Source organism: Hyla sarda, chromosome 1 (genome assembly GCF_029499605.1).
Source record: "Hyla sarda isolate aHylSar1 chromosome 1, aHylSar1.hap1, whole genome shotgun sequence".
In the NCBI taxonomy this organism is placed as follows: Eukaryota; Metazoa; Chordata; class Amphibia; order Anura; family Hylidae; genus Hyla; species Hyla sarda.
The window spans coordinates 393,238,585-393,260,125 of NC_079189.1; the positions used below are offsets into that span (position 1 = coordinate 393,238,585).

A 21,541-nucleotide genomic window follows, 5' to 3' on the forward strand; every position below is an offset into this window, starting at 1 on the left:
TGGCCTTTGCTAAGGACATATTGCTGACACTGCACAGGTATTATCGTGGGAAAGAAGCCAGTTATTGATATAGTATTAGTGGGTATGTTCCATTGTTTGATTTGATGTGGCAATGGGACACATTGTCTTTCACACAATTACAGGATACGGGCACTTGAGTGTCACACAATGAAAGGTATATGCAACGCAGTGAGAGGATAAGGTGTGTAACAGTATGAGGTATGAGAGGCCCTCCTATGGGTGTGAGGAGATGAGCGCTGACACTGTTACAAGTTGCACATTCCAAGCATTCCAATTATTTGGCATAGCACGATATGGGAAGGATTATCTTATGACGTGGGAATCATTTCATTTTTTAGTTCCACCCCTTGATTTATAGACACCCCCAACAACATAAACCACACTTGGAGGATCTGTCATTATACACACAGCAGCTGAGCAAGGTTAGTACCACTTCAACTTTACAATATGGGATGTGTTTTATATTCTGTTCTTAATTCGAGAAGCTGTCACGTCATGAGACATGAGAGTTAAGTAGATGCAGTTGTATCTTTAGACTGCTAGCTCTTGGGAGAAAGATTATCTTATCTTATGCTTTGTTTCCTTTTAACATGTTCCCACAATTTCACCTATTTTACACGATCATACTAATGGGGCTTTAGAATAATAAGACTCAAATTACAATGTGTTCTCGGTGGATTTTATAAACTTCTAAGTTAACTTAACGCCAGGTCCTCTCGTATAGACCAACAATGCAGCCCCATAGTGTTACATGTCATTTGTGCTGCATGAATAGATAGATGGGAGGCTATGCTGGAAGTTTAATCTGCTCCGATAATGTAGCATAAACATAACAGTGTGGGAAATATGAAAGAAATCAATGTATTCCACAAGCTTGTCCTATATTACATTGCGTCTTCAATATTGGCATAAGCAACAAAGAAGCCTCTCTCTCTAACAAACAGATGTCCCATGAGGCTGAGAGGCCCACATCTTCCCTAGTCATCTGCCCCCCAGAAGATAAGGCTATATCAAAGAACTAAGACAGAGGTCTACCTAGCCCTCATCGGGAATCCTCTGGTTTTGTCTTAGTGTGATTGTCCAGTACATATGTCCAGTGTGATGCTATTAAAACGCAACAAATCTGGTCCATTCCACGCCTCTTTAAAATACATAGAAGGTGCCGCATATAACACCTTATTTGTAAAAGCCCTACTTAAAGGGGTACTCCCGAGGAAAACTTTTTTTTTTTTTTTTTTTAAATCAACTGGTGGCAGAAAGTTAAACAAATTTGCAAATTACTTCTATTAAAAAAAATCTTAATCCTTCCAGTACTTTTTAGGGGCAATATACTATAGAAATGTTTTCAACCACCACAGTATATTTCACAGAAATAAGTTGAGAAACAATGCAGAACATACATAATATCACAGAGTGTTATAGGGAATGTATCACGTAGATTCCTGGTGGTCATGTTCTGCTTTTTTCTAATCTGTTTCTCTTTTGTTATTGTAATATTTTTACAATTCATTGTAGTACATGAAGCAGCTATCTTACATGAGCTGTTTGTTACAGAATCTAGAGCAGTGGTCTTCAACCTGCGGACCTCCAGATGTTGCAAAACTACAACTCCCAGCATGCCTGGACAGCCAACGGCTGTCTGGGCATGCTGGGAGTTGTAGTTTTGCAACATCTGGAGGTCCGCAGGTTGAAGACCACTGATCTAGAGCATTCACTTCTGTGGGAGAGATTCCTATGCTGTGACCTATACAGTGGGCATTGCAGAATAGTGTGTGCGTGTATATGTGTGTGTGTGTTTAAAGCTTTGACCACCATCTATTGTGCATGGTAGTTGATAATGTGTCACCATGTTACCGTGTCACCTGTCTTATGTGTGATGACTTCCAGAAAGTTTTCTCTACAGAATAAGAAGGGTATCTTCTCTGGTGGAAAACGTTTTTTTTTTTAAATCAACTGGTGCCAGAAAGTTAAACAGATTTGTAAATGACTTCTATTAAAAAAAATCTTTACCCTTCCAGTACTTTTTAGCAGCTGTATGCTACAGAGGAAATTCTTTTCTTTTTGAATTTCCTTTCTGTCTGACCACAGTGCTCTCTGCTGACACCTCTGTCCATGTCAGGAACTGTCCAGAGGAGGATGGGTTTGCTATGGGGATTTTTTCCTGCTCTGGACAGTTCCTGATACGGGCATCAGGTGTCAGCAGAGAGCACTGTGTACAAGACAAAAAAAGATATTCAAAAAGAAAAGAATTTCAATCTGTAGCATACAGCTGCTAAAAAGTACTGGAAGGGTAAAGATTTTTAAATAGAAGTCATTTATAAATCTGTTTAACTTTCTGGCATCAGTTGATTTAAAAAAAAAAAAATGTTTTCCACCGAAGTACCCCTTTAAGCTTAGTGGCTAGACTAAAAACTGTAAGATTTCTGGATTATTTCATATTGTAGATAGTAAAATAAAAACTTAGAAAAAAACATTACCAAAAATTCTTAAAAACTTGATTTAAACTAAAGGCTTTTTACTGATGACACATTCCCTTTAAAAGGGAATATGTCAGCAGTTTTGGGCCGATGACAGAACTTTATAGAAGGCGGGGAGAGGATTATAATCACACGTTGTGTCCTGGACATGAGAAGAACGTAATTCAATGTCCATTAGGGCGAGTGCCCAGGAGGCAGGTCCTTCATGTTACAGCTCTAGAAGTCTCCTGATGGATGCTTAAAACTGCTGACAGACTCCCTTTAAATGTCAGCTACATATGAGGATGGATGGAAACAGGCAGATGATCATTTTGTGTTATTTGTATTGTAGATATGCGAGATTAGAATGGTTATAATGCCCCAGTAAAATCTCATTTAAGCTGCCAGTTGGTACGTGGATACTGACAAAAAGATAAACAAACCCTGGCCCATTGAGTTTAATGGATCACACGCTCAGTAGACTGCCATTTTAAGTACTGCGCAAAATAAGTATATGAATGGGAAATGTATCAAATGTGCCTACATGTGGTTTATAATACTCCATGAGCCTGCCACAAGTACGCCACAGTATATAACATATCTTTTTGTGGGTATCCCAACATAAACCTGACAATGGAGAGAAAAAAAACTCCATGTAAAGGGGGCCTACATCTTGGAAATAAGGAAAAAGAAAAAACAACTCAACTAGAGATGAGCAAACTTCCAGTAATTCGATTCATCATAAACTTCTCGGCTCGGCAGTTGCTGACTTTATCCTGCATAAATTAGTTCAGCTTTCAGGTGCTCCGGTGGGCTGGAAAAAGTGGATACATTCCTAGGAGAGAGTCTCCAGCCCACCGGAGCCCCTGAAAGCTGAACTCATTTATGCAGGATAAAGTCAGCAACTGCTGAGCCGAGAAGTTCGTGACGAATCAAATTACTGTAACTTTGCTCATCTCTAAACTCAACAGTAACCATATATTTTATTTACTATGTATAAAGAGGAGGCTGAGAGGGAAGAGATTTATAAACTGTAATAACAGGATAAAATATTCTGAAGTGTTTCCTATCAATTATAAATAACATTCTTTGAAATAATACAGTGTAATCTTTCTATACCTTATCTGTATTCTGTTTGTAAAGCATGTAGAATTCACAACTTGTTCTTTAGAATAGTATGTAGGCCAGAAATCAACTCTCATGCCCTAATAAAGAAGTGGGAGACACGTTTTTACAGCAGCAGTTGTGGTGACGCATCCCACTTCCAACATATCTACCTGATCATTATGCGAGTCATTTATACATAAAATAGTATACAGCTAAGACAGACAAGACCTGTTGTACTGGCTTTTATCTAGTTGGGTTAGTAAAAAAAACATGGAGTGGCATGTGATATTTTTACAAATATGTCACACCCAGTACCATTTTGTCAGATGAAACTAAATCTACGTTGGTGTATATCATAAACTAATGGTACATATGTATGTAATAGCAGGTGTGTATGAAACAGCTGAAACAAGCAATTTATTCTCCATGTTAATCGGAGGGGCCATGCTATTTGGAGATGGGATTGTTAAAGGGGTTACCCGGGAAAAAACTTTTTTTTATATATCAACTGGCTCCAGAAAGTTAAACAGATTTGTAAATTACTTCTATTAAAAAATCTTAATCCTTTCAGTACTTATGAGCTTCTGAAGTTTAGGTTGTTCTTTTCTGTCTAAGTAATCTCTGATGACACGTGTCTCGGGAACCACCCAGTTTAAAAGAGGTTTGCTATGGGGATTTGCTTCTAAACTGGGCGGTTCTCGAGACACGTGTCATCAGAGATTACTTAGACAGAAAAGAACAACCTTAACTTCAGAAGCTCATAAGTACTGAAAGGATTAAGATTTTTTAATAGAAGTAATTTACAAATCTGTTTAACTTTCTGGAACCAGTTGATATATAAAAAAAAGTTTTTTCCTGGATAACCCCTTTAACATAAGTGCATCCATACAGTTCTGTGCAGCATTGTCTGCAGTAAAGGCTATTTACATAACACACTTATAGTTTTGCTTTATAAATGTAATCATCCCAGTACATTCATGATCTCTGCAGGAAATGATTCTGTCTCCTACCTTGTCTGTATATATGTAAAGTGTGTATATGGAAAATATGTATACGTCAGGATCAATTTGTTAGAATAGCCTGGTTTCTTTCTTGGGTCAGGTTCGGGGAAAAAGCAACCATGTGAGACTAAAGTTGGTTAATCAGCTCCTCCCAGCTCGTCTTCTTGGTGCTGCACTTTATTACATGTATGTATGTGATAAGATATGAGAGCACTTATGTATCTGGCCGGCAATTTATAGTGAAAGTACTAGATAAAAAGCAAAAACAAGTTAAAGGGAAAACCAAAGTACATCTCAAGAGTGTTGTCGCCTTATTTCTAGACATGTAGCATAGAAGAATCAGGGGGCACTCACCACGGTATACTGTGTGAACAGGAACTTCTTTATTGCATGGTGCAGTTACAACTTAAAAGCAGGCAGACAAGGACGCCAAACACCGGAGGATGTTAGGGTGCGTTCACACCACGTTTTTGCAATACAGTTTCTGTATAAGTTTTCTATGTGAAAACCGATACGGAATTGTATTGGAAAATGTATGCATTGACTCTCCATTGAAAACCGTATGCCAAAAGATGCATCAGGTTGTGTCCATTTTGCATCCTGTACAGTTTTGTCAGTTTTTTTCCCGTACCCAAAACCGTAGCCTACCACGGTTTCTGGTCTGGGTGAAAAACTGTATTAAACCGTATACGTTTTTTTTTTCTTGGAATTTCAATCAAACAAGTGAAACTTTATTCATACTGGAGTGAAAAGTTAAAAACGTATAAATTTTTTTCTTAAAGAACAGATGCAACCGAACAGCATTTTTTAAACTGTATACGGTTTTTAACTGTATATGGGTTAAAATTTGTACACACATTTTGATACAGTTTAGTCCGGTTTTGAGGAATTAGTTTTTCATCAAAAACCTGATACGGGAACTGTATTGCAAAAACGCGGTGTGAATGCACCCGTATAGCTATTTCTCGCCAGGTAACGCCATTTCTTCTGACCACACCTCTGCTCCCATGTCAGGGTGATTAAATCCACCTATCCCTGGGACGTCAGAGCAAGGGGGGTTAACTCTTTATACACAATTAAAAACAAGCAAAATGTGCACAGTTAAAAACAAACAGCAGTGTATAAAAGACATACATACAAAACAGTAGCATTGCATGTATGTCTTTTTTACACCGTTGTTTGTTTTTAACTGTGCCCATTTGCTTGTTTTTAATTGTGTATAAAGTGTTAACACCCCTTGCTCTGACGTCACAGGGATAGATGGATTTAACCACCCTGACGTGGGAGCAGATGTGTGGTAAGAAGAAGCGCTGTTACCTGCCGTGAAATAGCTATAACATCCTCCAGGGTTTGGCATCTTTGTCTGTCCACTTTTAAGTTGTAACCGCACCATGCAATAAAGAAGTTCCTGTTCACACAGTATACCGTGGTGAGTGCCTCCTGATTCTTCTATGCTACTTGGATGTGAACTACTTTCTACTAGGATTGAGCACCCGAGATGGTCCTGTGTTGGGATATTGTTTGCTTCTCACATGGCTGGCTATGTTGTCATTGTGGGACTTGTGCATTAAGGATTGCGGAGCTGTGCCGGCCATTCATACCTTTCTCATGTTATAGATTATTTCTAGACATAGTTTCATTATCTCACTGTCTCAAAAGGTTCATCTAAGTCCTAAAAGCAAACTCAAGAAACTCAACCCTAAATATTGTGTAACTTATACAATACAAAGCCATAAGTAAATTCAGCCTTTAAGTCATATATGGCTCTTAAAAATGCTATACAAAGGAAGCATAATAATCAATACTTTATCAATCATTAATATATTTCCCAGATAGTAATGTTTAACATTACTCAAACTGGAAAACATCCCAAAGAATAGCACACTAAATCCTCTACTATCACTTTTGTTATCAGATCATAGAATTTCTACAATCAGTGTATTCCTAGACCCCAGAATATTCTGCAGATGTGGTTGTCATATAGCAAAGTGAACTTGTGTCACGTGTGTGCTATGACAATTGTGTTCAAAAGTCATATCGTGTGTTGTAACATTTTGCTGAATGTTCAATATGAGGCTCTGAGTCCATGGAGGGGTTTTTTAGTACACAGAAGTAACAATGCATTTTTGTGTGTGTAATGGGAATGGCTGTGATAGCAGAGAAGGGAAGTTACAATGAGGGTGTGGTTACTTGTTGGCAGATCTTCCTTTTTAATTTCATTTCTTATTCTGGCTGTGTAACAAGGGGGTGAGTACAGGGTGCTATGGGGTTAGAGACTGTTACAAATGTGAGTTCAAAATAACAGGAGAAGGGCTGCTCATAGGACTTCTTGTGCTTCATGCTGCCTCTGCTACATATAGGCTGCTTTTAAGCCAAGATTGCTTATATATAGGACTTTTGAAATTGTAGAAAGCTGTTACAGTCTAAGGATTCCAGCTATATATTTAGAAAACTTAAGAAGCAGCTAACTACTTTCCTCTAAGAGAGTGACTTCCTCTACTTTAGAAGTCTAAACTGTCTGCAGTTATGGTGGTACTTGAAGTCTGACAACATAAGGATTTATGAGATAGCTTGTACTGGCATGTAGTCGCAGGAGGATGCTGATGACATGACACATGTAAATGAACTGGCTTTACTAGGGCTATAAAATATGGGCTGTACACTATTAAATACATTTTAGACTCAAATAGATACAATGCAATAAGGACACAAAAATGGGATTCTGCCTTTTGTAACGTGATTCATTATTCTTTCAGAAATAAAACATGAAGAAATCCTGGTGGGAACGATGCTGCTCCTGTTGTTCTAGAGGCGAAGAGGTTGATGATTATGGGAGAGGACCTGGAGGACCAGGATGTAGACCTTCAGACAGAAATATAGATGGAGAATGCATTACAGGGGATGACAGAATTTACGGAGGTGACAGAATCCCAGGTGGAGACAGAATTCCCGGAGGAGACAGAATTCCCGGTGGAGACAGAATTCCCGGTGGAGACAGAATTCCTGGTGGAGACCGAATTCCCGGTGGAGACCGAAGTATAGGTGGTGGAACTAATGGTGGACTTGATGGAAACAATGAAAGACCAAACAGCAGCATCGAACCCGGACAACCAGGAAGCAATAATGATAATCTAACACCAATGCCAACAGGTAAAGATTTATAAGCCCCAACTATTAACCCACAATTTCCATCAACTCATTTCCTAAAGTAATAATAATATTAACCCATCCCCTTTTTTAATAAAAGTTCAGATTTATATATCTAAGCTCCTAAAAACATTTTGTAAGATCTGTCAATTTCGGATTTTCAGGTAACTTGCAAGTTCAAAGTGTTGACTTGCTAAAGGCTCGATCTGGGGAAAATCGTCGGTCCCATCACACTGATGAGTATGAGTGTGATGAACTGATTGTAAGGAGAGGACAACCCTTCCAGATCTGTGTCACCTTCCAAAGGCCATTCAACCCCAAAAGTGACCAAGTCTGTGTCATGCTGCATCAAGGTGAGTTGGAGGCCAATTTATTTTACAGCAGTGACCATTTAACTTAGGGATTTAGAACAAGCTGTTAAATCTCTTGTCATCTGTTCAAATGTCCATTAAACCAGCATATTATTTTAACAGAGTCAACTGAGTCATTAGGAGTTTTACTTGCTTGAATTATTTCATACAGAGGAATCACTATGTTGTAAATTCCTACATATAGAATACATACTTTCATGGGCTGTGATTGGTTTGGGGTTTATGATAGTTTACTGAGTCACACCACTTCTGTTCAGGTTTGAGGAGTTCTCAGTACAAAGATATGTGGATAAGTACAGCTAATGATAATAAGTGGCTTGCTCATAACTTCCTTATCCTTGAAATCACTGCCCATTTATAAGCGGAATGAAAAATATGCTGTGTTGTGATGAGCTACCTGAAATTATACCCTCCTGGATTGTTTTGTAGCAACAATACATCCTCCTATATTTTATGGAAACAGAACATGGTACTTTATGCTTTGTGTTGGGTCATCAATTCAAGTTGGTTTTCATTCTCTTTCAGGAAACTCCCAAGCAATTACCATTCCCTTTATTAAGGAATTTGATGAGGGCGGCTGGGGATGTCAACTGGCTGAAGCTAGCGGCCAAAGCATCATCTTATGGGTGAACACCTCTGCTCAGGCTGCAGTGGGAAAATACCAGCTTAGTGTTAGAAGTGGAGCAGGGACTTACAATGATGCTAAACTGTTGGTCTACCTCCTGTTCAATGCTTGGTGTCGATGTGAGTATGCATTATTTTCATTTGTAATTTATTCCAGTGTCGTTTATTCCAAAAGCCCATTATCTAAGTTTTTGAGAATGTTGTTTCCAACATTAATGAATTACTTTTTCTTTTGCCTTTAGTGGATGCTGTATTTATGGATAATGAAGCATGGAGGCAAGAATATGTTCTAAATGAAATTGGAAGAATTTATTATGGCACAGAACATCAAATTGGAGAACGATCCTGGAATTATGGACAGGTAGAGCAAAAATGCTGTCAGTAGCAGCAGTGGCATCTAATGTATTTGACAGAAGGAGGTTGCCTATGTCAGTGCATCCCGTCACAATTACAGGCCACTGATAGCAAGTTAAACCTGCCTCCACCGAAAAAAAAAATATGAAAAAAATAATGTACTCCAAGCTGGCACCAGTAAAAATTAAAATCTGACCCTCAGAATGCAGCATCCTTTTCCATAAATCATGCTTTTATTTAAAGGGTACCTCTCGTCAAAAAAAACTTTTGATATATTATAGATTAATGTATGCAGAATAACTTTACAATTGCATGTTATTAAAAAATATGTTTCTTTCGATTTAATTTTCCACTTTAAAGAAATGACCACTAGGGGTCTCCCTACCAGTCCTGGCAGCAAGCATTTCAGACTCATGCTGGAGTCCTAAACACTACGATCTGCCAGTCTGCTTTGTTCACAAAGGAGAACACTCAGAGCTGCCAGCCTGCTTTGTTCACAGCCTGTTTGGCTGTGAACAAAGCAGGCTGGCAGCTCTGAGTATTTAGGACTCCAGCATGAGTCAGAAATGCTTGCTGACAGGACTGATCGAGAAAAATACAATAGAAAGAAGCATATTTTTCATTAACATGCTATTGGAAAGTTATTCAACATTCATTAATCTAAAATATATCAAAAGTTTATTTGATGAGAGGTACCCTTTAATAAAATAAAAGTAAGTAATAAAACTTAAGTAATAAAACTTATATATAAAAAATATATGTACTGTATATACCCAAGTTAACTTGATATTGTAGCTGCCTGGCAAAGGGTGAAAAAAGACATTTAAAAAAAATGGTGGAATTCTAAAGATTGGTTAAGGATTCCAATGGTCAGACTCCAATTGATCATAAAGTGCATATCATAGATATTACATTATAACATGGGGAAACCCCTTTAAAAGCTCATCCACACTTTTTGGCTTTGTGATTTTTTCAATGGGCAAAGATCTGCCAAAATAATAGATATACAGAAATTAGATTATCTTATTCTTACTTTGTGTGTGATAAAGGAAATAATTTAAGGGTGTGCTGCAGATAAAAAACAAAAAAACAAAAAAAGAGAAGTCATATTTCTATAGCATTAATTTCTGTTGAATATATTAGTTATGCTTTATTTTGCCCCATTTTAATGCAATTAATGTACCACTAAAACACATCTGTAAAAATTTATGGAGGAGATTTATCAAAACTTGTGGTGCAGTTGTCTATAGCAACGAATCAGATCGCTTCTTTCATTTTTAAATAGGCCTGTGAAAAATGAAAGAAGCAATCTGATTGGTTGTTGTAGGCAACTGCACCACTCTTCCTCTACACAGTTTTTGATCAATCTCCCCCATTATGTTTTATAAACATTAGCTCAGATTTATCATTCTGTCTGGGTTTTGCCCATAGCAACCAATCACAGCTCAGCTTTTATATGCTAATGAGTAGAATTAAAGCTGTGATTGGTTGCTCTGGTAAAAACCCAGACGAATTTGATTTCAGCCAGATGGAAAAATCTGGGCCATGGTACTGCAGTAGGGTCATAATTGCCAAATAACCTCATATGGTAAACAAGTATACTGTAAGGAACATTTCTACTCTTTATAGGTAACGTGTTTTCCGTTATAAAATAATGCCTATATTGAAAACAATGTTCTTTTTCAACCTACAGTTTGATAAGGGAGTTCTGGATTCTGTACTGTACATACTGGATCGAGGAGGTCTTTCATTTGCATCAAGAGGCGATCCCATAAATGTTTCTCGAGTTATATCTGCCATGGTGAGAATCTGCTCAACTTAAATGAGAATCTGAGATATGTCTGCTCTATGTTCCATGATTTACCAACCACCCCTCCTACCATTTTATAGGTCAATTCCATGGATGATAATGGCGTTGTTGCTGGAAGCTGGTCTGGGGATTATGGTGATGGTGTGAATCCTGTTTCTTGGGTGGGCAGTGTGGACATTCTGCTCCGTTATCACCAGACCGGGAGCCCTGTAAAATACGGCCAATGCTGGGTGTTTGCTGCTGTCACAACAACAGGTAGGAATGGGGTCTGCAGTTTTATTTTATTATAAGGCTAAACATTAATAATTTGAGAGCAATTAGTAGAGATTCACAGGGTATTTATTTTACGCCATCTGAATATGTATGTAGAAACCAGAGGTCCTAACTAAGGCTGCATTCACACTTCCTATTTACATAACGGGTGCCGGATACGGCTGGGGGAGGGGCAAACTGGGCTCTCCCATACCCCAGCCAGACCAACGCTGAACTCCATTTACTTTAATGAGCCAACCGGAGTCACCGTTTGACTCCGGTCGGCTCATTAAAGTAAATGGAGTTCAGCGCTGGTCCAGCTGGGGTACAGGAGAGCCCGGTTTGCCCCTCGCCCAGCCGGATCCGGCACCTGTAATGTAAAAACGAAGTGTGAATGCAGCCTAAGATGAATACTTAACTGTTAAAAAATCAGGGCCCTTAAAGGGCAATTCCTTCTTGTTAGGTTCTCCTGAACTTAAATGGGCACTGTCATGAAATCTAAAAATTGATATGTTGTAGTACTTAAATACTACCACATATCTCTAATATACTTTCATTAAAAAAAGGGATTTTAAACCAGTTTAAAATCACTTTTAAATTCGGCAGTGACGCCACTACTGAATTTCGAATCATTTAAGCCTGGCAATGAGTCGAAATTCAGTCGCTGCGGTGCTCGCTCCCGCCTGTCAATCAGACAGGCAGGAGCGAGTGCTTTGAAGGAAGTGGATGCGCGCAGGCTCCCGGGGACAAGGTAAAGTATTATGCGGGGGGGGGGGGGGGGGAGGGGGTGTTGCGTGTTCACCTATACAGTATGCCTCCAGTTTCCCCCCTACAACTCCCAGCATGGTGCCTGCTGGGGAAGTCTGCCTGGTAGTGAGCACACTACCAGGCAGACAAAAAAGGCATTTTTAATATGTAAAAAAAAAATTAAAGGCAGGGAGGGGGTTAGGGATAGATGGGTAATAGGCAGGGACAGAAATATTTTGTTGCACAACCTTTTGAGAAAGTCACTGTGAGCAAAGGAACTCTCAATGAGACTTCTACACATGTGTACAGGTATCTTAGCCCACTCCTCATAAGATACTGCTCCAACTGTCTCAGGGGTAAAGGGTGCCTTTTCCAGGCTGCAATGGACAAGACACAAAGCCTTTGGGAGAATGTTCTTTGGACAGATGATTTATTCTATGTTTACAGATGCAAAAATGAAGCATACAAAAAAAAAACATGCTGCACCTACTGTAAAGCATTGAGGAGGATCAGTTATGTTTTAGGACTGCTTTGCTGCATTGGGCACAGGGTGTCTTGAATCTGTACAGAGTACAATGAAATCTCAAGACTATTAAAACATTCTAGAGTGGAACGTGCTGCCCAGTGTCAGGAAGCATGGTTTCAGTCACAGGTCATGGGTCCTTCAACAGGATATTGACCCAAAACACAGCTAAAAACACACTAGAATGGCTAAAAGCAAAACATTGGACTATTCTGAAGAGGTCTTCTATGAGCCTTGATCTTAATCCTACTGAACTTCTGTGGAAGGAGGTGACAAATGTAGTCTGGAGAAGGTACCCTTTGAACTTGAGACAGGTGGAGCAGTATCTTATGAGGAGTGGGACAAGATACCTGAGTTCAGAAGTCTCATTGAACTTTACAGAAATCACAAGATTTTATCAGCTGGTCACAGGTTGTGGGTGGTTTATCAAACAGTATGGTGGTAAGAATTTCATGCCCACCAGCACTGCCTCATTTGCGCACTTCTACTTTCAGTACTACGCTGTGTTGGAATCCCAGGACGTACTGTAACCAATTTTGCTTCAGCTCATGACACTGATGGAAATCTAACATTTGACGTCTATTTTGATGAAAACATGAAGCCATTGGAGGATAAAAATAGTGATTCTGTCTGGTGAGTTTCAATTTACTTATATACTTCACTGTGTTTACTAAATTTCAATGCACTTTCCATAAATATGCAGTTATAAGATCTAAATTGGTTATTAGCTGTGATTAGCTAGCCAAATAAACTTTAGGAATATGTGTACTAATATTTACATTTGTATCTATTAAGGAATTATCACTGTTGGAATGACTGCTGGATGACCCGTCCTGACCTGCCAGCAGGATATAGTGGATGGCAAGCCATTGATGCCACACCTCAAGAAACCAGCCATGGTAATTGGCAGTCATATAGCCTTTATCTTTGATCCATTAACCCATACATTCTTACAATTTGGATCTCTAGCCTTGGAGTATGCCTCCCTCACCTCACTGTCATTTTTTAGGTATCTACTGCTGTGGTCCGTCTCCTCTGCTCGCCATCAAGAATGGTTTAGTGAATATCAAATATGATACACCTTTCATTTTTTCAGAGGTAATTTTATGTGTGTGTGTGACCTGATGTTGATGAATAATTCATTTTAATTTTGTGATCCTGATTACTATTAAATCAGGTGTTAAAGGAATACTATAGTGCAAAGTAACTTATCCCCTGCAGTTGGCAGGAAGGGGACGTGTCCATCCCCAGCATGATGCCACGGCCGACACGCCCCCATGTATCCCGTAGAGATTCATGGAGGGGGCGTGCCAGCCGCCGTGTCATGCGGGGGCAGAATGCTCCCTTCATGCGGACTGCCAGGGCCCCATACAGGAGATCATGGGGGGGGGGGGTCCCACTGGTCAGAACCCCCCACGATCTATAACTTATTCCCTATCCTTAGGATAGGGATAAGTTATTTTGCTCAACAGTTCCTTTAAGTGATCTTATGCTACATTGTTGCAGTATAAACCAGGCATAGATGTCTTGTGCCAGGTGAAAGGAGCATTCAGCTGTCTGATGATCTATTAGTAGACAATGGTACTGCACACTGGTGATGTAACATGGTGCTCAATGGTACGACTGATGTGTTTAAATAGCGAGTAAAAGCATTACTGTCATTAAAAACGACTTTTGACATGTTGCTCAGACATAGCTGTTGATAGCACTGGGTCTCACTCCTGAGAATTGGTACGACCGTGAGATATAAGCCGGGGAAAGGGGCAGTGGCACGTTCCATTCCCCAGCCGGATGATTCAACCTTTTCTCTGCATTGTACCCTTTTCAGTACTAAGAAGTAGTTCTAATGTTACTCAATACTATATGTAGATTTTTATTGTAGAATAGTCCACATTGTTTTCAAAAGGGGGTGTTCATTGAATGAGACTTAGCTGTCTGTTATGTACACAGGTGAATAGCGACAAAGTCTTTTATCAGCGACAGCCAAATGGGAAATTTAAGAAGGTCCATGTGGAGGAACGAGCAGTTGGACATTGTATCAGCACCAAAGCAGTGGGATCTAATGCAAGAGAGGACATCACTTACCTGTACAAACATCCAGAAGGTAACCAGAGAACATCTTCAGTATTGATAGAGGCTCAAAATGAATAATTTAAGTAGATTTAAAAAGTACCAGTTTGGTTAATCATATAGAATGTTTTCCGTTGTCTTTTCCAAAGCAACCACTTTATTATTTCATCTGTGTTTGCAGCTTATAGGATACATCTCATAGCATCAACCGTAGCCAATTTTTTTTTATATAAGGAGACCTACTTACTTTTAATAATAAACCTTTCCTAACTAATATCTTTATAACACCAGGATCTGCAGAGGAGCGTAATGCAGTAAACACAGCTGCGCAATATGGCAATAAACCGTTGGCAGAGGTGGAGGCAGAAGATACAGGAGATATAGCACTGTCCGTTGAGTCACAGGATGGTGTATCCATGGGCAGTGACATTGATGTCCGTATCTCATTGAGGAATGGTAGCGGAAGCCGCCGCAGAGTGTCTTTATCCATGTCCATTGCTGTTATGTATTATAATGGAGTCTGTAAAGAGTCATTTAAGAATGAAGAGTGTAATGTAGTGCTGAACCCAGGGGAGGGTAAGTTATATCAAGTTATTTTTTGTATATTTTTTAATGTATTATGTATAACTGTATGTATTTGCACAGTAAGATAATAGTGATAATATTTATTTATATAGCACCAACAGATTTCCCAGCATTTTTCAATTTTGGGGTATCAAATAAAGACAAGTATCAGATATTACACACTAAATATTCAAGTGTGAAGGCCCTGCTCGCGAGAGCTTACACTGGATGAGGAATGGGACAAAAGGCAGAAAGTGCTTTATTGATACAATGGTCCAGCCATGTTTTATAAATAGTATTATCTTTATGATGTCAGGGAATAGTATTATGACATGAAGCTTTCACTCAAAACCTTAAAGTTTGGGTGTGACTGCAATGTTCCACATGTAATACCATCATTCTTCAGGAAGATGGATATGGGGACTTCCTGGATAGACTTTGACATTTCCTTGGGCTGTGTATGGGCGTTAATGCACTGCATCCCGCAGATACATACATCAGGATCCCAATAAAAAAGGGATGCCGGTGTATACAAAGGCGCACTGCAGAGGGCCACATTCACTATGTTCAGGCCGACCTATTGTCACGTTAAAAGCAGCTCAACTGTTTGTGGATTTACATGTTGACAAACAAAGTTTTGAATATCATGGTCTATTATTACCGTGTTTTTATGACAAGCTATTGTAAAACAGGTGGTCAATATACTCTTCTTGAACAGGGGATTTAATAACTCTCCAATTTCTCTTGTGTAGTCAAGGCAGTGGGAATGAGAGTGACTTACAATGAGTATCGTGTACAACTGGTGGATCAGTCAGCCATGATGTTAACCGTGTCTGGAATTGTGCAAGAAACTGGGCAGAAATTAGCCACACAACACACGTTCAGGATACGGACCCCAGATCTCATCATCAAGGTATAAAATCTTCTATGTGTTTGTAAGATATAATAGTAAAATAAATATAGAATAGGCTAGGACATCTGTGTTTTCATCTCACTACTGTGTAAAAGGAAGAAAGTGACAACTTCTCTGGAATCCGCTAAATGATGGTCAGGGTACTTATATTAGTAGGTTGCAGGGTGGATACCTAGAGGTGCAGATCAGAATACTTGGCCAATAAATTGGTTTATATGTACTTTAAGATATACAAAATAGAAGGAAATATTTGGTCGTAATATTGTACTAGCATAAGTACTGAAACTCATACTACGATATCACCATTACAGGTTCGTGGTGAAGCAGTTGTTGGTCAACAAATCGAGGCAGACATCATATTCCAGAACCCACTCCAAACTACTTTGCACAATGGCTGCTTCCATGTGGAAGGACCTGGCCTGCAGAGGCCAAAGGTCGTACAAGTTGGGTAAGTAAATCACTCTGATTTTTTTGTTCTCAGTTTTTATCCACAGAGTTTACAGCGGATATTAAGTAGTATACAGTTCTTAGGTGCTGGCAGTATTCATTACCAGATCACTGCTGTATGGCAGTATATAATCTAGCTAAAAGGCAATGAGACCTTAGATTCAATTGGTGGAAATGTAATTCTGCTCTATATAAATACCATGTTAGACTGTGCATATAGTTTTATGTTGCAGAATATTACAAGGACACTGGTAGGCTTGAGGGGGTTCAGAGATGAGAAACATCATTCATCTAACAATGAAAATAACAAAGATTAATGACAGACTACAGAAGCTAACACTGGAAAAGACCTACATATAAATTATAAAAGATTTACATAAAGATCTCTGGGGAAAAAAATATAAGTAGGAAAGTTTCACTGCCAAAGGGTATGGGATCGGCTACCCTTACTTATTATAAATAGTATCAGTAAATAAACCTCTTAGATTCTGTTCAAACATGTTTTTACTGGCTCATAATGTCAGAAAATTTTATTTTCAGCCTGTTTTTTGTATATGTATTTTGGCATGTAAATGGCCAGAAAAGCACAGCCATTTGGAGGGGGGGGGGTGTTTTGAGATGGAAAATGGTGGGTTTGGGCTATTTTATGAAACAAAAAAGTTCTAATAACTGTAAGAACAGAGCATGAGGCTATGTTCACACACCATGTTTTGAGTCTCACTTTGGGGGACATTTATCATTGTATTTAGAGCTATTTTGTTGTGTATATTTGGCGCAGTGTAGTTTATTTGCGCCTTTTGTGCGACTTTTCATTTAGACATTTTTAACAAAATACTGTGAGAACATAGCCTAAAGTTTTTGATAGTGGGAACTATGCTTAGATCTGCCTAAATTGCTTTAGTTCAGTTCACCAACAAAACATTTTCAGTTATTTTCAAATATTAAGGAAATGAACAGGTTAATTTCTAAACCTGATTTTCCCCATGAGAATATCTTGTCGTATCCTGTCTGTTTGACAAAGCCTCTTTGTCTGACGCTATGTACACTTACTTTCTCCTACAGAGATATTGGGCCACTGCAGACTATTTCTATCACCGAACGATTTACACCTCGACGTCCAGGCCGGCGCCAGCTCATGGCAAGCTTTGAGAGCAATGAGATGAGTCTAGTACATGGAGTCACTGAAATTATGGTACAAGGATGAGCTGATTCTGAGCCAAGTCCAGTTTTATTTGGAGCCTAACTGTATTACACTGTTCAGTATTATTTGATACCATGGGAGCAGAAAAGTGTCCTCTGACTGAAAGTATACTGAACGTACATTACTCTTCTTTAGTATACCAGGATTTCCAAAAGGACTAATGTGACATATTGCAGATGTGGCAGCTGTGTGACTGTGAACACTTGCCAGTATCTCAAAAAAACGGTATGCAATTTCTTTAATTTGGTTTAAGAAGCCAACCAATATGATGTCTAACATATTGGAGTAAAGCCTGTACTCCTCAGTTAAATCTATTCTATTTATGTATTTGTTGTTGTTGTTTTTTTTTTTTTTAAATAACTAAATGTGTCATTTTACAAGTATGTGGTATTCACATACATATTAACATGGGACATTGGACATAAATAGTAGAGAAAGTCAAAGCTATTGCAATTCAAATTTGAATGCAACACAATTTATTATTGGAACTTTTTGTTACATTTGGGGGTATAGCAAAATCCTTTAGTATGGAAATCCAGGCATAAGGAAGGAATATTCAATATATTACAACTGTGAGCCTAAACTCATTATTCTGATATCTGTACATACCTCTAGCAAGGTGGTAAGACTCTGATCACTCTACATACTCGTCTGCCCATCCTGCATTTAAAACCCTTTTCTCCTATCCATTCCCTTATACCTGACCAAAAAGCTGGTTACTTTACGTACATATTGTATGTCCTCCGGAAATGCAGTCTTTTTGTAATATGAAGGTAATAATGTTATGACAGTCTATGATTAATTTATCCTCCCACAAGGTACAGATGTAGCAGAGTTGTACCAGGCAGCTGGGGTTGTAAAAAAATTAAAGGATTGTGGTGGGCTTACCTGCAGTCCTGATTTATACATTGTAATAGCACAATGGCTTGAGCACAATACCACAATGGTTTGAGCAGAAAATACCTGGTCATCGTATGCCAACTAACAGAGCCAGCCTGCTACACCTGTAGGTGTAATACGCATGTCTTCATAGGGTGTACCAAATTGCTGTGTTTTACTAGTCTATATCCATTCCTGTGACGGATATGTGACTGCATAGACAGACTGTGATAAGAAAAAGCACTGGATTTATCTGTGCACTTTTATTTGTTAAATATATATTTTATTGTTTCAATAAATATTTTATATTAACCTCTAAGTGTTTTGCATGATTTGTTTTGTGATTGAATTGAATCCTAAAAAGGATACAGGTATTGGTTTCGCTGATTGCAAAATGAATATTGTACATAGGGCAAAAATAATGTTGTACATTTTTATTTTTGCACTAATTGTGGGGGTTTTTTTTTGCATTTTTATTTCCAAGTTCTAAAAGCCGTCATTTAGACCTTTTGGTGTTGCTAGACCATTTTTTGAGAGAGAGGGAGTGAGAGAGAGAGAGGAGAGAGAGAGAGAGAGAGAGAGAGAGAGAGAGAGAGAGAGAGAGAGAGAGAGAGAGAGAAGATGAGAGAGAGAGAAAAGGAGAGAGAGAGAGAGAGAGAGAGAGAGAGAGAGAGAGAGAGAGAGAGAGAGATGAGAGAGAGAGAAAAGGAGAGAGAGGGGGTGAAAGAGAGAGAGAGAGGGGAGAGGGAGAGAGAGAGAAGAGAGAGGAGAGAGAGAGAGAGGGAGGGAGAGAGAGGGGGGAGAGGGGGAGAGAGAGAGGGGAGAAGGGAAGAGAGAGAGAGAAGATGAGAGAGAGAGAGAAGAGGAGAGAGAGGGGGAGAAAGAGAGAGGGAGAGAGAGGGGAGGAAGAGAGGGGAGAGAGAGAGAATAAGGCAGAGAATAAGAATGTTTAAAGACATATAAAGTTAAAAATTTAAAACAAACGTGCAAAGGAAAAGTAAAGCAGTTGTCCATATGAAACAATCAGATATATTTTTTAAGGTACAAAAAAGGAATGGTAAAGATGTAAGAAACAATAAGATTGTTAGCAATGGCCAACATCTCACAATTTCATGTGTCTAAGTTTAAAAACATATTGGACAAAGTGATAAAAAAAAAATACCTGTTCAACTAAAACCTCCCGGCAAGGTAAACCACTACTCAAATGTGAGGGAGACTCTATTTGCAGACCTTCTTTTAGACATTAATTTGCCTTAAAATTAAAAAGTACCCTTTTAAGTAAAACAGAAAATCTGGTCTGTTATAATGCAAGTGGAAAAAATAAGTAGACAAAGACTAAGGACCCAGGCCAGCACAGGACAATGTTTTTTTTATTTTATGGCAATACGGATGACGTGTTTCGGCATGCACTGATGCCTTCCTCAGGTCCAATTATACAGCACACCCAGATGCTGTCAGGCTAGTACGGAGTATTGGTTAGAATCCTGTGAGCTTGTTGTGCCGGTGTGGTGAGAGATGGGTCTTTAACTGTTCACCTCTGCTGCCAAGTTCAACAGCTTCAGATAGAAATGCTAGATGTCTCGTTTGCTATGTGGCTACTGAATATAACATATAAAGGTTTCATTATATGTCAGTAGACAGCCAAACATAGAAGTTCTTTATGCAACTTGCTTCATATTACACAGACAATTATAAATTACAATCATTCTTTAGGCAACTGTATATGAGGATAAGAAATGTCCAAAGAACTGTCTCCCCTTTGCCCCTGTCAAAGTATCATCCCCACCTCCCTGTTTTCTACTATTTTACTGTAGACAGATTTTCTTGGCTTTGCTCCTCTGTCCCCTATCTCACTGACTGGTATTTTAGACTTGGCAAGAAGGCTTTTAAAGCATGGCACTACAGCAGCTGAACTATGCCACCAGGACTCTGTGGACCCACATAAACTTGGATTTCCTAGGATTTTGTGGCAGATATCCAACATTGGCCAGTACTTTTACTGGAAGAATTTGCTGACAGACTTCCTTTAAACTGGAAAATGCAGTACAGTCTAAGTCAGTGTTTACCAACCTGAGTGCCTCCACCTGCTGGAGGCACCCTAGTTGGAAAACACTGGTCTAAGTTCTCATCAAATCAGCAGTACTCTTTTCTCAGTCTGAGAATTCTTCCTACACAGCCTCTGGCTCTGACACATCCATTTTAATCAGTTTTGCAGGATTAAAAGTAAGAACTGTCATCCATACACAACAGTATGTATTTGTCATGCTTGGGCCCACAAACCATTCATGCATACCAGGGAGGAGGCTGGGGTGGGGTTGACATACAATATACTGTAGAACAAAAGGTTCCCTCAAAGGTGAGTGTCATAAAAAGAGACAAAGTTTATAAACAAACAAGCTTTAAACACAGAAAGCTTTGCTAAGCACCAGAAATGGTTGGCAAGAGATCAAAAAATATGCAAAATATCCCTCTTTTATGGTGGAGATCATATTAAAGGATATTAAAGGAAACCCATCAGGATGGTTTGGCAGCATAATATAGTAACAGACACAATGCTTATGCTGAAATGTACATAAGATTACAAGTACTTACATCCAGTAGCATGCTGCATGTGCCAAGTTGGAAAATGGGGAAGGGGTGGGGGAGGGGTTTACAGTATCTCACAAAAGTTCCACCCCTAAGTGGAAATGTCCAAATTGAGCCCATTAGTCATTTTCCCTTTCCAGAGTATGGGATCCATTAGTGTTACAAGGTCTAAGGTGTAAATGTGAAGCAGCTATTCTAAATTTAGTGTTATCGCTCTAACACTCTCTAATACTTGTCACTGGAAGTTCAACATGGCACCTCGTGGCAAAGAACTCTCTGAGGATCTAAGAAAAAAGAATTGTTGCTCTATATAAAGATGGCGTAGGTGATAAGGAGATTGTCAAGACCCTGAAACATAGCTGCAACACAGTAGGCAAGACCAAACGGTGGTTTCACAAGACGTGTTCAACTCAGAACAGGCCTTGTCATGGTCCACCAAAGAAGTTGAGTGCACATGCTCAGCGTCAT

The 21,541-nt window shown here is 39.0% G+C and overlaps 1 protein-coding gene across 1 annotated transcript; it reads left to right on the forward strand.

The window, feature by feature from the left end:
- Window positions 1-393: 393 nt before the first annotated feature.
- TGM1 (transglutaminase 1) lies at window positions 394-18,795 on the forward strand. Its single transcript, XM_056552243.1, has 15 exons — window positions 394-443; window positions 7,342-7,735; window positions 7,897-8,085; window positions 8,629-8,847; window positions 8,970-9,088; window positions 10,775-10,882; window positions 10,972-11,146; window positions 12,908-13,046; window positions 13,209-13,312; window positions 13,423-13,511; window positions 14,364-14,517; window positions 14,775-15,059; window positions 15,800-15,960; window positions 16,272-16,408; window positions 17,470-18,795. The coding sequence occupies exons 2-15, from the start codon at window positions 7,351-7,353 to the stop codon at window positions 17,609-17,611; spliced, it is 2,406 nt and encodes an 801-aa protein (XP_056408218.1). The 5' UTR covers window positions 394-443; window positions 7,342-7,350; the 3' UTR covers window positions 17,612-18,795.
- The last annotated feature ends 2,746 nt before the right edge of the window (window positions 18,796-21,541 follow it).

Excerpts from the sequence above, each read along its gene's own strand:
- TGM1 (XM_056552243.1), top strand. The coding sequence starts at position 7,351 with ATGAAGAAATCCTGGTGGGAACGATGCTGCTCCTGTTGTTCTAGAGGC. Across the intron at positions 9,089-10,774 it reads GATCCTGGAATTATGGACAG|TTTGATAAGGGAGTTCTGGA; the intron begins GTAGAGCAAAAA and ends TTCAACCTACAG. Across the intron at positions 15,961-16,271 it reads CCCCAGATCTCATCATCAAG|GTTCGTGGTGAAGCAGTTGT; the intron begins GTATAAAATCTT and ends TCACCATTACAG.